We start from the raw sequence: 22,315 nt of genomic DNA, 5'->3' as shown, positions 1-22,315 counted from the left end.
TGGCGGTGTGTGTTGTCTTTATTTATGTAGCTACCTGCCTGCGTGCTTGTATGATTGTGATGTAATGTTGATGTGTGTGAGTGCATGGCGTGTGTCTGTCTGTTCACATACTTTCTATGGTTCGCCGGTTGTGCAGCTGTGTGTACACGTGTCACTGACCGTTAAGTCAGGCATCATGTCATGTATACACGTACGGTTTTCATCACCTGAATATTTTCTTTCTCTTTTCCACTTTTTACATTTACATTTTTTTATCGTCCCCCATCTTCTCGTCTCTTCTCTGTCCAGTGTCACCTCGTCTGAGAAGGTGGATAAGGCCCAACGCTATGCGGACTTCACCCTGCTCTCTGTGCCTTACCCGGGTAAAGACAATTCTTTCAACCCCAAGCTACGTTTACATTTCAGTTCTTTGTTAAAATATTCTGCTTTTTATTAGGAAAACAGGTTTCAGCAGTCTTGACAAATAAATCTAGTGTTAGGTAGATGACAGTAACTAGGCCTTACAATGCGTTTCTACATCTTATTAATAAACGTCTTCCCCAGAGAGATAGCTACAGACCTGGGATCAAATGCTATTTGCAATCATTTGAAACACTTAAACTGGGCTTGATTGAGTTTGACCGGCGCTATGGGTGATGCAAACTCCACCCATCTGGAACACCGGGCAGGCTAAAGCACTAAAAGTATTTGAAAGATTTCAAACTGTATTTGAACCCAGGACTGGATAGCTAGAGTTCCTGTGCTGTTCTCAATGCATATAGTTGTATCGTGACACCGGACCCCTCTCTCTGTGCTTCCAGGGTGTGAGTTCTTTAAGGACTACAAAGATCGAGACTACACCGCCGAGGGACTAGTATTCAACTGGAATCAGGTATGCCGGTCGATTTTAATATTTCCTGCATAGAAATATAGTTAATAGAAGGGATAAGACACTAAAACCATGGCAATTTAACTGTGTCCTCACCCATTCTAGTCGTTCTATGGTCTTCTGATCTCAGACTGTGATGTATCATTATGTTCATCCAGATGATTGATTTTGAAACATACCATTTTTATTGTTGACAGGATTTTGTGGATGCTCCTTTGACAATCCCTGCATGCTTTACCAAGAACTTGAGTATAAACTGGAGTGAATATCAGGTTAGTCTTTTTTTTCTCCCTCTTATGAGTATTTCCTCAGTTTTGTTGAAGGACAGATAGGAGATTGTATCACAGGGCACTAGGCCGGATTCAAACTTATGCCAACACGTCTTTGTGTGTCAGAGGCAGTGGCCCAAACCACTAGACCACCATATCCGGTACGTCTAATTATACTTCAGTGAAATGTGATTCCGATTTGTGCCACAGTATTACTGGTCTCACAGTGACCTCTGTTGGCCGTGGAACGGCATGGTTGCCGACCATTAATTTCTCATGTCTTGACATTCTCTAAGACGGGTGTTTTCAAACCTCTCCTCAGGCACCCCCAGCCATTTAATGTATTTAATCCATTCCAGAGCGAGCACACCTGATTCAGTTTTTCAACTACTTATCAAGCCCTTGATTAGTTAACTCAAGTGAGCTAGTTCAGGGCTACAACAAAATTGTGAGTAGGTTGGAGGTCCCTGAGGAGATTTTAGAAAACCGCTGCTGTAAGAGTTTGTTTTAATGCATATTTGAGGTAATAAGAGATGTAGTCGCCACACCAGGGCCACATTCACTTGGCAAACGTTGCAGATAGAAATTTCATTAATCCTTATTCCAAATGTCAGAGAGGCATGTTTGTTCTACATAGCATATTTCTATCTGAACATTAGTGACGTGCTGGATGCGCCCCTGGTGAAAACGTGCTGAAAGTCCTCATGTGTTCTTCTCTGTCCTTGTGTTTCAGTCTTGGGACCTGGTCCATCAGACCCAAAACTACCTGAAGCTGCTGCTTCACATCATCAACAGCGACGGTCAGTGTGTGCGTGTGCCTGCGTGTTGGTTAAAGCTCCTTGGGGGCTGTGACCAATTTCTTCTTTCTGTCAGAGAGTAAAATGAACATGGTGTAAAGAGTGGGTAAGTCATATCATATCTCATATGGTCATCTAGTGAGTGTCCCTGAGATGAAGGCCTGCAAAGTCGAAGAAGACCAAAGGCTGATGTTGCCATTGTGCTGTTTAAATCCTCATCACCTACTAGTCGCTATTAAAAACCTGGTTCAATCCTTTGTTTCTCAAGTGTTTGTTATTTGGTTGTCTGATTTAATCAGGCTGTAATACACAATTAATTGCTGTATACAGCCTTCCTCTGCTGGTTGTCTGTGCGGTCTGTATTCCAGCCGCTCGCAATTTGGGACAAAATATCCACAGGAAAGTATTGTTTTAAGGGAGCCGGTGGGTACACTACTGTTCAAAAGTTAGGGGTCACTTAGAAATGCATTTTTTTTTTGAAAGAAAAGGTTTTTATTTTTTTATATTTTAAAATACCATCAAATTGATCAGAAATACACTGTAGACATTGTTAATGTTGTAAATTACAATTGTAGCTGGAAATGGCAGATTTTTTAAAATGGAATATCAACATAGGCTTACAGAGGTATATTTTCAGCAACCATCACTCCTGTGTTCCAATGGCCCAGAAGGCCAGCATCCCGGAGTCACCTCTTCACTGTTGATTTTGAGGCTGGTGTTTTGCGGGTACGATTTCATGAAGCTGCCAGTTGATGACTTCTGAGGCGTCTGGTTATCAAACTAAGCACTCTAATGCACTTGTCCTCTTGCTCAGTTGTGCACCAGGGCCTCCCACTCCTCTTTATATTCTGGTTAGAGCCAGTTTGCACTGTTTTGTGAAGGGGGTAGTACATGGTGTTCTACGAGATCTTCAGTTTCTTGGCAATTTCTCGCATGGAATAACCTTAATTTCTCAGAACAAGAATAGACTGACTAGTTTCAGAAGAAAGTGCTTTGTTTCTGGCCATTTTGAGCCTGTAATCGAACCCACAAAGGCTGATGCTCCAGATACTCAACTAGTCTAAAGAATGCCAGTTTAATTGCTTTTTTAATCAGAACAACAGTTTTCAGCTGTGCTAACAAAATTGCAAAAGGGTTTTCTAATGATCAATTAACCTTTTAAAATAATAAACTTGGATTAGCTAACACAATGTGCCATTGGAACACAGGACTGATGGTTGCTGATAATGAGCCTCTATACGCCTATGTAGATATTCCATAAACAGTCTGCCGTTTCCAGTTACAGTAGTCATTTACAACATTTTTTAATGGGGGAAAAAATAGACATTTCCTTGTTTTTTTAAAATAAAAGCTAACTATGGAACGGTGGTGTATATGGTTTTGTTGGGATGTATTTCTGGTGTGTATTTTCAGTCTACTGACACACGCGATGCAAACACTTGCACAATATGTAAGCAATAGCCGAGCCACCAGAATCACAGAGGGAACGTTGCCTCGCAATCAGCAGTGGCAAACCTACTATCTCTAAAAAGTCAGGTCAACAATACTTTCCTGTGGAGATTTTTTTAATCAAATTTCAAGCTGCTGAAAGACCAACCACACAGACAATCAGTAGAGTAAATTCAAATGTAATTTTAATCAACATTCTGACTTGTAAGAAACATTTACTGATTATGCACTAATGTTTCAGGCTGTGTATGCCAACTAATTGTGTATGACAGCCTGATTAATCAGTGATGTGATTTGATTTGCCCTGTAGATGAGAGCGGTCTCCTGGTTCACTGCATATCTGGTTGGGACCGGACGCCTCTTTTCGTGTCCCTCCTGCGGCTCTCACTGTGGGCAGTAAGTGTTCTTGCTCTCATTTCTTTCCTTCCTATCCCACTTTTATCACTCTGCCCCCCCCCCCCCACACACACACACACACACACACACACACACACACCACCGCCACTCAGATATCCGTTTTATAATTCAATTCAAAAGGTACTTCTAAATACATTTTTCTGGAATTCCACAATGAATTAATCTGCTTTCACCTCCGATGCCCCTCCATTTGTCTTAACACGCACGTCGAATTAAGATTCAAGTCCCACTGCATAACACTAGAAAAGCCAGTTGAAATAGAGCTAATCACTTTAATTGAAAGTTATTTGGCAATGGTAAGGGTTTTACAAACTTCCAGAATCTACTCTTTCTGATGTAGGAGGATTTGAAAAAGTCACTCTACCTGTTATCTGTGGTTTGTCCTTCAGCCACTTAATTTTTTTACGAAATATCCATAGGAAAGTATTGTTGGCCTGACTTTTTAGAGAGCTGGTAGGTACAGTGCATTGGGAAAATATTCAGATCCGCTGACTTTTTCCTAATTTTAAGCTACTGCCTTATTCTAAAGTAGATAGATTTTTTTTGATCCATCTACACACAATACCCAATAATGACAAAGTAAAAATAGATTAAAAATCTATCAAATTGATTCATAAAGCCCTTCTTACATCAGCTGATGTCACAAAGTGCTGGACAGAAACCCAGCCTAAAACCCCATACAGCAAGCAATGCGGGTGTAGAAGCACAGTGGCTAGGAAAAACTCCCTAGAAAGGCCAGAACCTAAGAAGAAACCTAGAAGAACCAGGCTATGAGGGGTGGTTAGACCTCTTCTGGCTGTGCCAGGTGGAGGATTTTTTTTGCCTAATTTATCAGAAAATTAACACTTTTTTTACATAAGTATTCAGACCCTTTGCTATGAGCCACAAAATTTAGCTCAGGTGCATCCTGTTTCCATTGGTCATCCTTGATGTTTCTGCAACTTGATTGGAGGCCACCTGTGGTAAATTTAAATTGATTGGACATGATTTGGAAAGAGACACACCTGTCTATATAAGGTCCCACAGTTGACAGAGAAAAAAACAAGCTATGAGGTCGATGGAATTGTTCGTAGAGCTCCGAGACACTATTGTGTCGGCACAGATCTGGGGAAGGGTACCAAAAAATGTCTGCAGCATTGATAATCCCCAAGAACACAGTGGCCTCCATCATTCTTAAATGGAAAAAGTTTAGAACCACCAAGACTCTTCCTAGGGCTGGCCGCCTGGCCAAACTACGCCATTGGGGGAGAAGGGCCTTGGACAGGGAGGTGACCAAGAACCCGATGGTCACTCTGACAGAGCTCCAGAGTTAATCTGTGTGGATGGGAGAACCTTCCAGAAGGACAACAATCTCTGCAGCACTCCACCAATCAGGCCTTTATGGTAGTGTCCAGACGGAAGCCACACCTCAGTAAAAGGCACATGACAGCCCACTTGTAGTTTGCTAGAAAGCACCTTAAGACTCCTACCATGAGAAACCAGATTCTCTGGTCTGATGAAACCAAGATTGAACTCTTTGGCCTGAGTGCCAGGTGGTGAAGGATGGTAGAGGCAGCAAAATGCTGTGGGGATGTTTTTCAGCAGCAGGGACTAGGGGATGACATTCACCTTCTAACAGGACGGCCCTAAGCACACTGCCAAGACGATGCAGGAGTGGCTTTGGGACAAGTCTCAATGTTCTTGTGTGGCCCAGCTAGAGTCCAGACTTGAACCCGATTTAAAACATCTCTGGAGGGACCTTCAATTTCTCTGCAGCAACACTTCCCGTCCATCCTGACAGAGTTTGAGAGGATCTGCAGAGAAGAATTTGAGAAACTCCCCAAATACAGGTGTGCCAAGCTTGTAGCGTCATACCCAAGAAGACTCGAGGCTGTAATCGCTATCAAAGGTGCTTCAACAAAGTACTGAGTAAACGGTCTGAATACTTTTTTTGTTTTTTTAGTAAAAAAACAGAAGTATCACATTTATGTGTCGCCTTTCGTGGCTAATTTGCGTGGAGTTTTTTTTAAAGACATGTTAAATCTTTTAATGTATTTTTTTAATAGGATGGTGCTGTCCACGCCAGCCTGGAGCCTACTGAAATCCTCTATCTGACAATCGCCTACGACTGGTTCCTCTTTGGGTAAGGATTCTCACAACACCCCCATTACTCCTTAGTAATACTGAGGGGTGCGTTCACAACAGCAATCGAGGACTGTCTGAGTGGGGAGGGGAAGACCGAAACGTGACCAGACCCAGATGTGTTTGAGATGCATAATTGAGGAAAGAGCTTTATAGGAAGGACGACTCTGAGGAGAGGGTAGAGCGTGCCAAGTTAAGTACCCTGTCTCAATTCATCTTTCCTTGATTTCTCGCCTTCTCTCTCCTTGACCTTCTCAACACATTGGAGAAGAAATTCAGCGAGAAGGGACTTTGGACCTTCTCCTCCAATATACGGTAGTTGAGAAGGTGAGGACATAGGATGCAAGGAATCTCCGAAAGACGAATTGAGATGGAGCCCTCTTTTTCTCTCTCTCTCTCTTCCCCGCTCTCTCAAGGCTTTCCTTCATAATTACCGCTGTGCATCTCTCCAAAGTTTAACTCGTCAAACGGAGTAAAAAAAATATTAACAAAAATAATCCATGCCCCGGAGATGGCTCTAGAATAATTATTCCAGGACAAACTTCTGAGACTGCGACCAGGGAAGAGGGATAAACTTGGTGTCTCACACACACACACACACACACATACACCAAACCTCTCCCCTTTAATAATATCTGTATTAATTGGTCTTTTTTTACCAGCTATCAGTGTTATGATGCAGCGGTATGTATGGATTTGTGTAATCTTTCATTATGGCTTAAACTCGCATTGAGAGTTTTTTGTTGTTGTTGTTTTCCCTTTAAATGTAAAAGCAATAATAATAGTCATTTCAGGTTCTAAGCTGGAGATAAGAGAAAATTAGTGACAACTGGTCAGTTGGTTATTGATGTACTTTTTTTGTGTAAATGACATGTTCTAAACGGTCCCCTATTTGTGCTTTTACATTCTTCTAGACTTTGCTCTTTTGGACTGTTTGATTCAACAAGTATATAAATTGGAAAGTAAAACTTACATTGTAACCATTGTACGAGGTAAACACCAGGTGCATGGAGAACTGTATGCTGAATAGAAAGGAACAGACATTGAGAAAGTATTAAAGGCTCAGTGCAGTCAGATGTGATTGACCTGTGTGTTATATATATATATTTATTTATTTATTTCCACACGATGAGGTTGGAAGACTGTAACATTTTGATAATGCCCTTTTTAGTTTAAGAGCTGTTTGAAAAGGCTGCCTGAAATTTCAGCCTGTTTTGGTGGTTTGGAGTTTTGGCCTGCCTGATGACATCACCAGGTTTAATAGACCAATAAGAAAGAATTCCCAACCTCTGCCAATAGTTAATTTTCAGTTAATTTTCAGTTTTCTCCTCCCCACTCAGACCACTCTCACACAGTCCTACCAAAATTCTTGCTTGAGAAATTGCTGGGAAGCTTTTAATAAAAAAATTAATAAAAAAAAACTATTTTAATTGGAAACTATCAATGTAAGGTACTTGATTGCTACCCAAAAATGTTTTGTTATTGAGAAAAAAGGATGCATTGGACAATTAAATATGTTGGTTGGTGTTGGTAGCTAATCATCATATGTAATAGTGTTCTTTGAATTGTTTAATGGATTTGGTGATCATACTCGTTTGTTGCTTCTACAGTCATATGCTGCCTGATCGCCTCACCAAAGGAGAGGAGGTCAGTTGCATTCTAACACAATATCAATGCCATGCCTTCCCCCTCTCTCGCTCTGTCGGTGTGTGTGTGGAATATTAAAACATTAGTTATTACTTTCCTATTCAGTTAATATGGTTATTGCCCTCAAACAGTTATAACACTGTTGCCGTCTTCTTGAATTTGTTTTTTTTAGGAATTGACTCTGCCAATGTAGATATAATGGCTTGTGAAGTTGAGAGTAAAATGTTATCTGATTTCTGAAACTGATATCCAATTTTCAACTTAAATGAGTTGTTTGGGGTGTTTTTGAAAACTAGGGGGCAGCATTTTGTCATGCATTTAATTTCCTCATTTTTGTTTTTACACCTGTAAGACGTAACTTCATCTTTCATTCCTCCCGGCAGATTTTCTTTTTTTGCTTCAATTTTTTGAAGCACATTGTCTCAGAGAAGTTCTCTGCCAAGAAGAAACAGAGGTGAGTGAAATGTCATGAATCAACGGAGATATTTGAAATGTAAAAGCACTTCTATAAAATATTGTCCGCCCTCAAAATGGCACCCTATTCCCAATATATAGTGCACCACTTTTGACCAGAGCCCTGGTCTAAAGTAGTGGACTATACAGGGAATAGAGGGAATAGGCCTTACTATACCCTTAAGCTACTCTTCTTTTTGTTTTTTGTTTCAACTGTTTGTTGAAACTGTTTGTTTCAACACTTGTTTCAGTGTTATTGCCCACTCAGGGCAATAACACTGTTCTTTCATCGTCGAAAACCAACTGTGACCAAACAGTGTTTTTTTTCCCCCTTCACATTTCTATATTCTTTGATGTCTTTCTGTTTCCTTCTTTTTGAGCAGTGTCAGTCTCTCTCTTGCTCTCTTCTTCCTCTCTGTGTATTATTTCATCATCCTTTTTTTTCTCTTCCACAGGAGGAAAAACTCTCAATTCAAAGACACTGATTTCACAGTGGACGACCTCTGCAAGTTGAGTAAGTTGCTTCCCTGGAGACATAGTTCATTATTAAGTACATGTTACATGAGGATAGAGGTGTATTTCATACATTGAGTACAGTGGTGGTATGTTAAGACATGTTTTTATTTTTTAAGAACCCTGTAAGAGTTCCTGCTGTGCACTACAGTTCTGATGTAGGCATGTCATGTAAATGAATGTGATACATGATATGTTATGAAGAAACTTTTGAAAAGATGCAAATAGCGGCATATGCCCTTTTCTATGAATTCCCACTGTGCACTACACTTCTGATGTAGCGTGATGCGCTTTTATGTCTTGTCCCCTCAACATGATGCACAAAGCTATGAATGCATAAGCCTAAATGGATATTGTCTATAAACTGTATCTGGCAAAAGGCTTATTATAGGCTATTTGCACAAGCTAAGGACATGCGGCGAATACAACAGGTGTAGGTAGACCCTACGGTGAAATTCTTGCTTTACAAGCCCTTAACCAACAATGCAGTTCAAGAAAGAGTTTCGGAAATATTTGCTAAATAAACTAAAGTAAAAAATAAAACCAGTGACTCAATAAATAACTAGGCAGGGGGTACCGAGTCATTGTTCGTGGTTATAGGTTAGTCAAGGTAATTTGTACAGTGGTAAAGTGACTATGCATAGATAATAAACGGTGAGTAGCAGCAGTGTAAAAACAAAGGGGGGGGGGGTCGTCAATGTGAATAGTCCGGGTGTTAATTAAGGAGCCTTTTGGACCTAGACTTGGCGCTCCGGTAACGCTTGCCATGCGGTAGCAGAGGGAAAAGTCTATGACTTGGGTGACCGGAAGGCAGGAAGCTTGGCCCCAGTGACGTACTGGGCCCTAAGCACTACCCTCTGTAGCTCCTTACGGTCGGATGCCGAGCAGGTGCCATACCAGGCGGTGATGCAACTGGTCAGGATGCTCTCGATGGTGCAGCTGTAGAACTTTTTGAGGATCTGGGAACCCATGCTAAATCTTTAGTCTCCTGAGGGGGAAAAGGTGTTGTCATGCCCTCTTCACCACTGTCTTTGTGTATTTGGACCATGATAGTTTGTTGGTGATGTGGACACCAAGGAACTTGAAGCTCTCGACCTGCTCCATTACATCCCCGTTGATGTGAATGGGGTCGTGTTCGGTCCTCCTTTCTTAGTAATCCACGATCGTCTCCTTTTTCTTGGATCACATTGAGGGAGAGGTTGTTGTCCCGGTCACCTCTCTAAGCAAGCATAAAAGTTATTTAGCCTGTCTGGTAGGCTCGCATCACTGTGCAGCTTTTGGCTGGGTTTCCCATTGTTGTCCATAATAGTTTGCAAGCCCTGCCACATCCGACGAGCGTCAGAGCCGGTGTAGTAGGATTAGTAGAGCCGGTGTGTTGACGCTTTGCCTGTTTGAGTGTTTGTCTGAGGACAGCGGGATTTCTTACAAGCATCCGGATTAGTGTCCCGCTCCTTGAAGCGTCAGCTCTAGCCTTTAGCTCGGTGTGGCTGTTGCCTGTTATCCATAGCTTCTGGTTGGGATATGTACATACTGTCACTGTGGGGACGACATCAACGATGCACTTATTGATAAGGCCGGTGACTGAAGTGGTATACTCCTCAATGCCATGTATGAATCCCGGAACATATTCCAGTCTGTGCTAGCAGAACATTCCTGTAGTGTAGCATCTGTGTCACTGAACACTTCCCTCTGCAAAAGCAATAATGTTCCCTCATGACTGTCACAACATCTGAAGGCTTAAAACATTCAAAACTTTCAACTCGGGCAGAAAATCCAGACATGCTCTTTTATACAGCTATTTTTAATTTGATTCTTGTTTATTTTCCTTTTTCAAGTGGTTTGAGATTATTTTTGTAATAGAAGAGCTATAGAAGTTTAATAAATAATAATAATTAGTATTATACATGCATATAAACTAACCGTAGGCTTCCAAAGTGTATCTTTAATGAATCTGTGCCCTATAATTGTCCTCAAATATCTCCTCTGTAATTGGTCCGAGGGCCTGTCCGCTAACCAATGTCTCCCGTGTGATTGGTGCAGAGTCCAGGGAGGCCAGGGGCAGCGTGACCAGTTTGAGCAGTGACTTCTCTCTGATTACGGAGGACGCGGGCGGCGCCTCCAGCCTCACCAATGAGGCAGTGGACCTGTTCTCCGGCCAGCCTCTGGGAGCCTCCAGCTGGTGAGTCCTCACCGTTTCTCTGGAAGTCAGTGTAACCCCAGCCAAAACATTTCCTTTCACTTTTGAATATACCCCCATATGTATCAGGGATGGCACATGGATGAGTATTCCTTTAAAGGGTGACGGAACTTCCTGATTTGGCCTCATTTTAAATTGGTTCATTAAGATATGCTAGCAGCCATTACTGAATTCAAACGTGAGTTGGTTTCAGAGTGTGGTTTGATGCGTCTCTTGTGTGTGTGTTCGCAGGTGGGAAGAGTTAGCCAAATGATTTAGCTAATAGCTTCAGCCAGCTGGTGTGCGACCAGGGCTAAATTGGTTTGACTTTGGACAGCCTATCTCTGGGGCTAGTTAGGGACCGTCAATAAATTACATAATGTAAATTTGACATTTTTCATGTTGCAAACCTTTTTAGTTTTCACATGAACTGCTTTCAATATTTGTATTTGACATTTCTACAATGTGTAGTTGTTTGTATCCCTTAACCTCTCTGGGATATGTGGGACAGTAGCCACATCCAGTGAAAATGCAGAGCGCCAAATTCAAATAAATTACTATAAAAATTAAACTTTGATGAAATCACACATTCAATATACCAAATTAAAGCTACACTTGTTGTGAATCCAGCCAATGTGTCAGATTTCATTAATGCTTTACGGCGAAAGCAAACGATGCTATTATCTGAGGATAGCACCATAGTAAACAAAGAGCTTGTTCTGTTGGCACTCCAATATGTCCCATAAACATCACAAATTATCCTTTTTGTTCGATTAATTCTGTCGATATATATATCCAAAATGTAAATTTATTTTGTGCGTTCCAACTTGTGCAATGTGACTACAAAATATCTCAAAATAATAGCATTGCCCAAACATTTCAAACTACTTTTGTAATACAACTTTAGGTATTTTTTAACGTAAATAATAGATAAAATTGAAGACAGGATAAACGGTGTTCAATACAGGATGATAACAAAGTGTAGTGAGCATTTCTGGTCACGCGCCTCTAACAGTACACTTCAAGTTACCCTCGTTCTGGATGGCCGAACTTCTTCATTACACAAAGGAAAAACCTCAACCAATTTCTAAAGACTGATGAAATCCAGTGGAAGCAATGGGAACTGCAAGCCCCTGCCTTAGAATTCTAGATTCCCAATGAATTGAAAAGTGACTGGATGGTTTGTCCTCGGGGTTTCGCCTGCCAAATAAGTTCTGTTATACTCAGACATCATTCAAACAGTTTTTAGAAACTTCAGTGTCTTCTATCCAAATCTACAAATAATATACATATCCTGGCTTCTGAGCCAGAGTAGCAGGCCGTTTACTTTGGACATGCTTTTCATCCGGATGTGAATATACTGCCGCCTATCCCAAAGAAGTTAACACTCCCTTTTGAAAATGGCAGCTAACATGCTATACATGACGTCAGAGCTCTCAGGGTCTCTACTTCACAGCTCTGTATGGGCTTTGACTGACAGCTATTCGTACCCCGTGCGTGACAAGTTGCCCCCATTCCTCCCACTAATTGGGCATTTTTGGTGAGGGAAATGCTGTAAAAGGACTCTATGTACAGTACCAGTCAAAAGTTTGGACACCTACTCATTCAAGGGTTTCTCTTAATTATTATTATTTTCTACATTGTAGAATAATAGTAAAGACATCAACTGTGAAATAACACTTTGTTTGGTTATATGATTTCATGTGTTTTCTTCAAATTAGCCACCCTTTGCCTTGATGACAGATTTGCACTCTCGACATTCTCTCAACCAGCTTCACCTGGAATACTTTTCCAACAGTCTTGAATGAGTTCTGACATGCTGAGCACTTGTTGGCTGCTTTTCCTTCACTCTGTGGTCCAACTCATCCCAAATAATCTGTTGGCTTAAGGTTGGCTGATTGTGGAAGCCACGTCATCTGACGCGGCACTCATCACTCTCCTTCATGGTCAAATATATAGCCTGGAGGTGTGTTTGGTGATTGTCCTGTTGACAAACAAATTACATTCCCACTAAGCACAAACGAGATGATGGCGTATCGCTGCAGAAGGCTGTGGTTGACATTCTGCTTAAGTGTGCCTTGAATTCTACATAAATCACTGACTGTGTCATCAGCAAAGCACCATCACACCTCCATGCTTCAGTGGGAACCACACATGCAGAGATCTTCCGTTCACCTACTCGGCGTCACAAAGACGCACGGAACCAAAAATCTAATTTGGACTCATCCGACCAAAGGACAGATTTCCACCAATCTAATGTCCATTGCTCGTGTTTCTTGGACCGAGCAAATCTCTTATTATTGGTCTCCTTTAGTAGTGGTTTCTTTGCAGCAATTTGACCATGAAGGCCTAATTCATGCGGTCTTCTGAGGCTGTTCACACTAATGAACTTATTCTCCGCAGCAGAGGTAACTCTGGGGCTTCCTTTCCTGTGTCTGTCCTCATGTGAGCCAGTCATCATAAAGCTTGATGGTTTTTGTGACTGCACTTGAAGAAATGTTCAATGTTCTTGACATTTTCCGATTGACTGACCTTCAAGTCTTAAAGTAATGATGAACTGTCGTTTCTCTTTGCTTATTTGAGCTATTCCTGCCATAATATGGACTTGGTATTTTACCACATAGGGCTGTCTTCTGTATACAACCCTACCATGTCACAACACAACTGGTTGGCTCTAACACATTAAGGAGGAAAGAAATTCCACAAGTTTACTTTTAAGAAGGCACACCTGTTTTAATTGAAATGCATTCCAGGTGACTACCTCACGAAGCTGGTTGAGAGAATGCCACGAGTGTGCAAATTTGTCATGAAGCAAAGGGTGGCCACTTTGAAGAATCTCATAAAATGACTTTTTGTTTTGTTTTTTTGATTCCATATGAGTTATGATTCCATATGAGTTATTTCATAGTTATGTCTTCACTATTATTCTAGAATGTAGAAAATAGTAAAAAAATAAAGAAACCTACTCATTCCGTGGTTTGTCTACTTTTTTGACTGGTACTGTATTTTGAAAGATGAGACATTGAGGATTATAATAACTACCACTTTGATGTCATAAGCAAGCCAAACACCTGTATGTCCAAATTGTGCACTTCACATTTATGTATCTTAAAACGAATGTAATCTACAGCGTCAACGTTCATGATGACTGTTTGATGTACAGTTACAATATGACATGTAACTCCGTTGTCCTGAACAGAATGAGCCTGTTTGTTCATATTGTGATTTCTTTTTTTTCTTCTTTTTGTTTTGCCACAACTACGCATCTGAAATGCACTCATGACTCCATTCCTTGTACACTCAAATTACTTTCTGCTTCTCTGAATTGTATTGTGAAAACCTAAGTTCGTATTTTATAATTTAGCTAATTTCGCTAGTTGGCAATGGAACACGCTTTCAAATCATGGCCACCTGACCCATATTGCGATTTTTTTTTTAAAATAATGGACTGTTTCTGGATTGCGTAAACAACAATGGTAATTGTGTAAAGGCAGAGATGCAGGACTGTTCCAAGCCAGTTCTAGTTCTTTAACGGAACAGCCAGGAGAGCTCAAAAAAGCACCTTAGAGTTGAAGACTATAACAGTGCATTGAAATAGCTTAGGAACTTGTGCACGTTTTGGAGAGGTGTGTGGTCATTGGGAGACACCAGTTAGTCCTCTCACTCTAACCCTTGTAATTTCTTTGTCTTGTGTTTTACCTACCCCACATTTTTCCAATAATATTCTTATGTTACTGAATGTATCTGGAGTATTGTCAGATTTCTTTATCAACAAAAGTGGCAAAGTACAGTAAATGCACATAAAATCAGCAGTAATGTTTGGATGAAGTATTGTCAGAAACTGTTGTCCTCCACCATCTAATCATTTTCAAATCATGTCTAAACTGTTCCCTTTCAATTGCTACCATGGTTGTTGCATATGCTTTTCATAGTTCAAAGAAATGTTTCAATTTAGCCCTATCCATTTCTAGGCCAATTCCCATGAGTGAAATTTGAAGCTATTGGAAATGTAACATATTGTTTACCAATAGTCTCGAACTAGCCCCATAGGGTTGTGTGCAGCTGCACTCTGAATTGATTACTTTTGTGCTGCCAGCTGTGGATTGAAACAAACCCAATCTTAATTTACCTTGTGATGCAGTCACAAACACAAGTCTCGCAAAACTCAGTTTTGGATGAGACCGACTTTATGACAAATTATCCTATTTACACTTTTCTAGTCAATTTGATAGTAGAATACGTGTTTCTGACTCATATCGATGCCACAGCCTCTTTTCTAAATTAGAAGTTGGTTTTTAGGGAGTTGCTCTTTAACCCAATAAAGTCCACTATGCCTCGTCTCTGGCGTTTCTGGCTCCATGTTCTTACCAACTGAGCCACAAAGGACAGAACTGCCTTAAAATAAGGGTTGTCAAACTCCTCCTTTATTCTGGCCTCCCCAGGAGGAAGGGACACACCTCGTCCCCCCAGGCGGTGCTGTGGAACCGGCCCGACCCCATGCATGAGCGTCTGGCCCATCCCCTCAGCCAAGAGGCCAAGTCTTCCAGCTCCTCCTCCTCCAACCAATCGGAGCAGGGCTTCACACGCGCCGGCAGCAGTCCTATGTCTGTGCCTGGGAGAAGGTAAGCTTCCACTTTAGAAGTCAGTCGCCGATTTTGTTTGAAAGATTTATATTCTGTTTATTCAGATGGGCATAGTATGAAATTAATGGGGAAAGGGAGATGCAGAATAGCGGCGGGGCCGGGATTCTGCGTACATGTGCTGCAGGTGACGTTATTTGCTAGACCAACCTCAAGCACAGCCGGTTGCAGTTCATGGGCTCCGACCACAACGATGAGGGATGCCACGTTTTTGTCTGCCCCTCTTTCTGTCTTTGTAAATGGATTGACTCCATACTGCATCTCTGTTTCTCTCCGTGTTGCATGTTTGCCATTCTGCCATGAAAGGTGAATAACTGCATGTTAAATTAAAACATCGAAGTGTGTGACTGTCTGCGGTGACACACGTACCCTTTACAGACATACTTTATGGTCATTTATTTTTCAAAATAATAAAATGTGGCATTGTGTTGGATGACAACTGCACCTTTTTAGAGTGGCCTTGTATTGACCCCAGCACAATGTGCTTCAATCGGCTTCTTTTTTATGCCACACCTGTCAGGTGGATGGATTATCTTGGCGAATAAGAAATGCTCAGTAACAGGGTTGTAAACAAATTTGTGCACAAAATTAAAGCATTTCTGTGAAGCTTTGTGATTGACAAGGACAAGTTTGACGTCGTACAACAATAGAATGTTCATGTTCAATGCCGCCTCAGCACTACGGCTACAAGCTCTAGGCAGACCTTTACAGCAATCATGACGAGGTCAGTTGAAGGAAATAAAGGTTTAGTGTTTTGATACCGACAACACCTTTCAGATATAAAGAAAAGGCAGAAAAAAGTTGGTGGCATGCTGAAGTTGGCGGCTTATTTTGGTTTGTTAGAGAACACAAGCACAAACACACGCATCCCCTGGTGAAACACTGGTGAGGCTGTGTTCTCAGTAGAATGTGTGAGACGGTTGGTCTCACAGTACAGCTTGATTATACTCTTCTCTGTATATGTGTATGTGTGTCTAGGGCTGTGGCGGCCATGATATTCTGTCAGACGGTGATTGTTGAGCAAAAAACTGCCGGTCGAGGGCGTCCTGGGTGGCGCAGTGGTCTAGGGCATTGCATCACAGTGCTAGCTGTGCCACCAGAGACTCTGGGTTCACGCCCACGCTTAGCTTAATTTAGAGTTATTTATGCAACTGTAGTTGTGACTCAAACATTGGATTATATGTTTTGATGTTTTATACATTCTACGGCTACATGATAGGACTCTAATGATGATTTGAAAAAAGTTTCAAGCTGCACACACTTCATCATTCTCTCATTCACAATTTGGCAAGCACTTGATAATATTCTCACCAGACCTTGAATTTCCCAGGGGCATCCCTCTTGTGTGGCTGTAATGCTCCCTAAAAATCTGTATGCCTTTTTGCTGAATAGAATAGGCTAATTATAATTCCCTTCTGCCAGCTGATGTGCTCTGAAGCACCTCACTCACATGGCTCGCACAGACGTAGCCAATACCCGTCACGTGATCGGTTCCTTCTCTCAGGTGTTTCAGCTAAGTAGTACAAGGGAATGAAGATGGACATGACCGCCGGTGTGGCGGTAATACAGTCACTGTAACAGTCCTGTGTGTGTCTCACTGGTTTATTAGTACAGCTCCTTACTCCGGAGCTCCTTGTTCATTTGGTCAATTTGCATGACAATGGAAGGTGCGTGGGTGTTTTGGTAGTTGGTTCAAACTCAATTCATTGTCATTCCACTGACATTGGGGTATGCCGTATGTGTAATATCCATATGACGTTACTGTGCTTGTTGACTTGCCTTGTTAATCCCCCCCTGAGGGTATTATTCTAGTTCTGGGTTGAATTGACGTGAGTGTTGTACCTTGACCGTTGACTTTTTCCACTGAGGTCGCGACACCGTGCCGTGAAGCCCCCCCCCTCCCACTGACCTCACAGCTCACGGCTGGATTCTCTCTCGTCTCTCACTTCTCCCAATTGAATTTCCTTATTTTTTTGCGCCCCCCTCTTTTGGCTCTTTCACTTTCCTCTCTCTGTATTTGCTGCATTCCCTGCTCTCTCATTCTCTTTCTTCACTCTTTCTCTCTCTGCATCTCCCTCTCTACTCTGGCCAGGCTGGCGGCGGAGTACGCCCAATCCGGCTCCTCACTCTCCATGGACTACGGCAGCTGGCAGCTCGTGTCGGGCTGCGGCTCCATCCACGACCATGGACAGGTCGCCGCCGCCAACGACTCCCCCCTCCCCTTTAGCTTCCAGGACGAGGGGCCCAGCGGACGCATGTGAGTCTACGGGCTGCGTCACAAAATAGCACACAATCCCCTATGTAGTGCACTACTTTTGACCGGGGTTCGGTAGGCTGTAGGCTATGTAGGGGATAGGGTGCCATTTGGGACGCACACACTGATCGCATTCCGATTCTCGACCTTTCTCCCGGAAGTGTGCACTCGTTCACCCCCACCCCCTCGTGCATTGGATTGGTGCAAGCATGGCTGGAGGGAGTTATCACCATATTGCCCACACCAGTGTATTCCTTTTAAATTCACTAGGGGGAATGTACGAGTACCCTTCGGCTTAGTGGTCGAGAATCGAACCCCTGCTACGCACACCTCTAACCCTCAGGAATATCTTTCTCTCTTTACCTCCTTCTCCGCCTTTCTCCCTTATTTATTCACCTCCTTTCTCTCCCCCATTCCTTTGTGGAAGAGAAGGCGGTGGCAGGGCTCAGTGGGCGGGGGTGGGGGCCTCCTGTTGGGCTGGTCCACTGTTGTGTGTGTCACACCTGCAGGGTTGGATAGAGTTGGTGTGTGTTTGAGTGACAAAGCAGAGAAAGAGTCTGTTCTGGAGGATGTGTGTGTGGGTACCTGGTATGTGCAAGTGTAGACACAGAGACACAACAGTGTTCGGCAGACTGTTTAGGCAGTCTTCGTATATACACAACGATGGCCTGAGCTGTTGCTCTGTGTCTGCGCGTGTGTACTGTATCTTGGTGGGGGGTGGTGCGTCAGACTATGGTACGGAATATTTGCTTCATCATTCATTGTCCCCTGCGAACTGGAGGTTTAAGTACAACTGAAAGAGGGGAACGAGAGACTGAGTTTCTTTATCATTCATTTTGTTTTATTCTCCAGACTGCCTCTCTTCCCAGTGGGGGGACACCTTTCCATTTCCATTTTGATCTGGCTGCCAAATTGAGTGTGTCCCGAGAACAAGGCGGCATGGGCAAATGACGACTATCTATCTTTCTTGATTTGAGGGGGAACAGAGGAGGAGGAATAGAGGAGGAAGTGTGCAGTCTGGGATTGCTCAGATTAGAAGTACACTGTCCTTCTTTCATAACTAATTGGTGGAGCCTCTTCTCTCGCCAGTTCCCTGTCCTTTTAAATTTATTTTCATCTGGTCTTCCCTCTCCTGTCTCCTCTAACTTGTTTTTTTCCCCCCCCATCTCTTTCACTCCTTACTCTCTCTCCCAGGTGCCCGTCCCCCTCGGAGCGTCAGGTTCGTCTGGAGGCGGTGAGGGAGGTGTTCCTTGCAGCCTACAGCTCCACCGTGGGGCTCAAGTCCAGCGCGCCCAGCCCCTCCGGCGCCATCACAGGCCTTCTGGAGCAGTTTGCCCGCGGCGTTGGCCTCCGGGGCACCAACAGCATCATCTGATCTAGGATTAGGTCATCCACCGCAAATGTGAAATCTGGGCCCGTAGTTATCGTATTCATAAAGCGTCTGAGTAGGTGTTCTGATCTAGGATCAGTTTTTCCTCTTTGATCAAAATGAATACAATCATATCGGCAGGCATGACCTGATTCTAGATCTACCCTCCTAGGCTCTTTGTGAATATGGTCCCCTCCCCCTCCTTCACCTCCCTTCCACTTAACCCCGTCCTGTAACACCTTGTGGTTGAATTGCGATCCACGATCAGCATTCATTTTGTCGGGGAAAGCCACATCCTGTTTCGTATGGACTTTAATAAAATAAAAAGTGCAAATTTCTCTACTCTATCCAGGTGCTGATGCGTCTTTAAAAAAAGCATTTTTATAGATAGATATCTATCAAACCCAGATAAATAAATAAAATCTCTTTCCATTTTTTTTTTTTTTTTTTTTTCATGCCTTCCAACTTATTCTCTGGACTTTTGCCTTTTTTTGTTTTGCACATTTTTGTCAATTCAGGGAGTGGTTCGGGGGTGATAACAACAATGCCAGCCACAGTATCAAAAAGGGACAGCTGGCCATTGTATAAAAAAATGTGCAGCATGGTTTAGAACAACTTGTCATTTATCTTTGGTTGGTGCTAAGAACGTGGTCAGAGTACAAAGGACTTTTTACATGGACACCTTTTTATGTGGAGTTCTTCCTTTTCTGTTTTTAAAATAATTATTTGGGATTCAACGTGCTGATCGTCCTAAATGGAGGAGACCACCCTTCTCTTTTCTTCAGTGACTGAACTCATGAAAGCTGCTATTCAGTGCTGAATCAAGCTGAAGCATAAACCATATCATTGTAGTGGATACTGTGGTTTACATACAAACAGCACTAGTAAAGTGTGTCAGGGCAACAGAACAGATGTTTCTTTTTATAACCTAATTCGGTGTAGAAAAGTCTCAAGCTGGATGTAGCTTTATTTTGTAGAATGTAATATGTTGAATCCTAAAACACCATCAGTGCAAACCTTTAGCTGATTTTTTTTTTGTACAATTGGTTAATTATCTTGAATAATTAAACTTGTGGTCAGATAAGTCACTTATGTGCAGACTTGAAGGCAAAGATCAGTTTAGCATTGTCGCCATACAAAACATTTTTATACGGTTTTCCTATGTTTTAAATTGATTTAAACCGCACATACACACCATTAGACCGGTCCCAGATCTGTTTGTGCTCTCTTGCTGATTCCTATGGTTGTTGCGGGAACCAGTCTGGGATCAAGCTACACAATCATTACTGGTGCTTAAGATCGCAAGCCAGGAGAAGTCAGTCTCATTGCTGGGCTGTGTTAGGTCTTTTAAGGTGCTTATATTTGAGCCCACTTCTGACAGCTATTCATACGGTCAGTCACTTCATCTCAACTTTTGTCTCTCAGTTTTGTGACATGACGTCTCCAAGCCACACCACTTTCGGTCTTTGTTATTGCTGTACGTAAGTTTATGGCCTCGTTCCAGGCTGACTACATTGCAGTAGCCAGATCTCCCAACACATGGATAGGTGTTAAACATATTGACTTACTGCATGATCTCCTCTAGCAATATGAAAGACATGGCACGGAACCATTGGTTGATGTGAGCAGCGCGACTGCAAAATAAGCAGCCTGGAACACATCTCTTTCTGTGACTTAAGTGCTTGATTGCTGCATGAACAAGTGAACTTGGGGCCTACTTTGGATTAGTTAACTGCCACTGAACAATTGGCCTTTCACATCACGTGGACAAGACTTTGGCTGCATTCCAGACCAACTACATTGCAGTTACCTCCAGATCTCACAACGCCTGGATAGGTTTTTAACATACAGCTAACCGCATTATTTGATATAGCAATCTGATGGCCGTCTGCTAAGTTGGTTGATGCATGCAGAACGACTGCAATGTAGTCGGGCCTGGAACGCGACCACGGGGGAGGTAGCGATTATGCAGGAAAATGGCAGTGTTAGGGCGCCATTGCATTGAAAGATATTCATTTGAGGCAACACTTACTGTGATTTGTTTAGCTTGTTTGCAACGCCAAATGGTTTTGACGGCTGCTGTACTGTACCTCAGGACCTTTTTTTGTGCCTTTTCAGCGGTAGCAGTGGAAGAGATTCACCCTTTATTTTTTTGAACCTTTTTTTCCAAAGTAATTTCTGTTTCTTATACATTTAAAGAGCTTGTTGTTTTTTTAAAATGCTTTGTGAGAATCCACAACTAAGAGCTAGCTACTACACTTTAAAGCACCATAGCATTAGTCAGTTGAAAGGCAAGCTAATGGCTTAATCCTTCAATCACTTGAATGCAAAATGATTTATATTTTTTCAGTCTTTGTTCAATAATGTTTGTCTATGGTCAATGGCAATTGATCATAATCTACAATATTGTTTCTGCAAGGTCTGTGTGAGATCTTTCTGTCAATCAGTTGGGTTTAAGGGGAGATGGGGTGAAGGTTCAGGAATATCGGTGTGAGAAGTTACCTTTTTTTATAGAGTACTCTCGCTTGTCAATCAGTGTGGAGACTGATGTAGTATTGGGACATCTGGTTTTAACTCATTTGTACATTCTGTCTCACTGGATCTTCCAACAGTCTACTTTGTTGGAAGCTTACCTGGTGACTTTCTTTCACTTGTCCAATCCTTTGAAATCAAATAAAGGAAACTACTTTGGGCCCTCCTCACCTTTCCTGAACATAACCCATCTGGAAGAATTTCAGAGACGATTTAGCAAAAACATTTGAACTACATCGCATCCTGTTATCAAACTTCGATATGATTTACCACACCAGAGAAATGATTGAAAACCGGCATGTCGATGGTAGGATACATTGGTGACACTTGGGTCTATTCCTAGGTCCCTGTTTGTAGGGAAAAGGCCCAGAGCCCCTAGACAATTTGCAGTTGATACATTCCTTTCAGTTCACACTTTTCACTGGGTACATTATTTACCTTTAGGATTACGCAAGCACCTCACGTGATTGTTCAACTCATCCATGTTTTTGCATGTAATTTCCCCCAACTAATTGAAACTAGTGGAATATACAGTACATGGATACATGTTTCTGAAATTAACCTTCCATTTTAGTATGACTATTCTTTTGATTTTACAGAAATGCTGCATTGCACTCATCCTTATTGACGTGTCAATCTCTTTACACAGACATCTTCGAGTTGAGTCATTTAAGTAATTTTATCTTGTTTTTTGTTTTAAATTGCTCTTAATTCTCGCCAGAGAGAGAATGGGCTACATTGAGAAAGGTGAAATGATATGCAGGTGGTTATTATGAATAAAGAAAAACAAATAAAATGTATGTACAATCA

The 22,315-nt window shown here is 42.1% G+C and overlaps 1 protein-coding gene across 2 annotated transcripts in view; it reads left to right on the top strand.

Moving 5' to 3' along the window:
* Positions 1-22,315, top strand: part of mtmr14 (myotubularin related protein 14) — a 38,982-nt gene extending 16,667 nt beyond the window's left edge. Inside the window, exons 7-19 of one of the 2 annotated variants that reach the window (XM_046310023.1) lie at positions 289-362; positions 801-871; positions 1,066-1,140; positions 1,871-1,937; positions 3,694-3,779; positions 5,846-5,922; positions 7,532-7,568; positions 7,952-8,022; positions 8,477-8,535; positions 10,575-10,713; positions 15,153-15,332; positions 17,443-17,607; positions 18,799-22,315. In XM_046310023.1, the coding sequence (XP_046165979.1) occupies positions 289-362; positions 801-871; positions 1,066-1,140; positions 1,871-1,937; positions 3,694-3,779; positions 5,846-5,922; positions 7,532-7,568; positions 7,952-8,022; positions 8,477-8,535; positions 10,575-10,713; positions 15,153-15,332; positions 17,443-17,607; positions 18,799-18,979 (1,282 nt within the window). In that variant the 3' untranslated portion in view covers positions 18,980-22,315. The remainder of the gene's footprint in view (positions 1-288; positions 363-800; positions 872-1,065; positions 1,141-1,870; positions 1,938-3,693; positions 3,780-5,845; positions 5,923-7,531; positions 7,569-7,951; positions 8,023-8,476; positions 8,536-10,574; positions 10,714-15,152; positions 15,333-17,442; positions 17,608-18,798) is intronic. The other variant, XM_046310024.1, reaches the window with a different exon arrangement.

This window comes from Oncorhynchus gorbuscha, linkage group LG18 (assembly GCF_021184085.1).
Source record: "Oncorhynchus gorbuscha isolate QuinsamMale2020 ecotype Even-year linkage group LG18, OgorEven_v1.0, whole genome shotgun sequence".
NCBI classification, from domain to species: Eukaryota; Metazoa; Chordata; class Actinopteri; order Salmoniformes; family Salmonidae; genus Oncorhynchus; species Oncorhynchus gorbuscha.
Note: the sequence above shows the minus strand (reverse complement) of the source record. Positions and strands in the feature narration are given on the sequence as shown.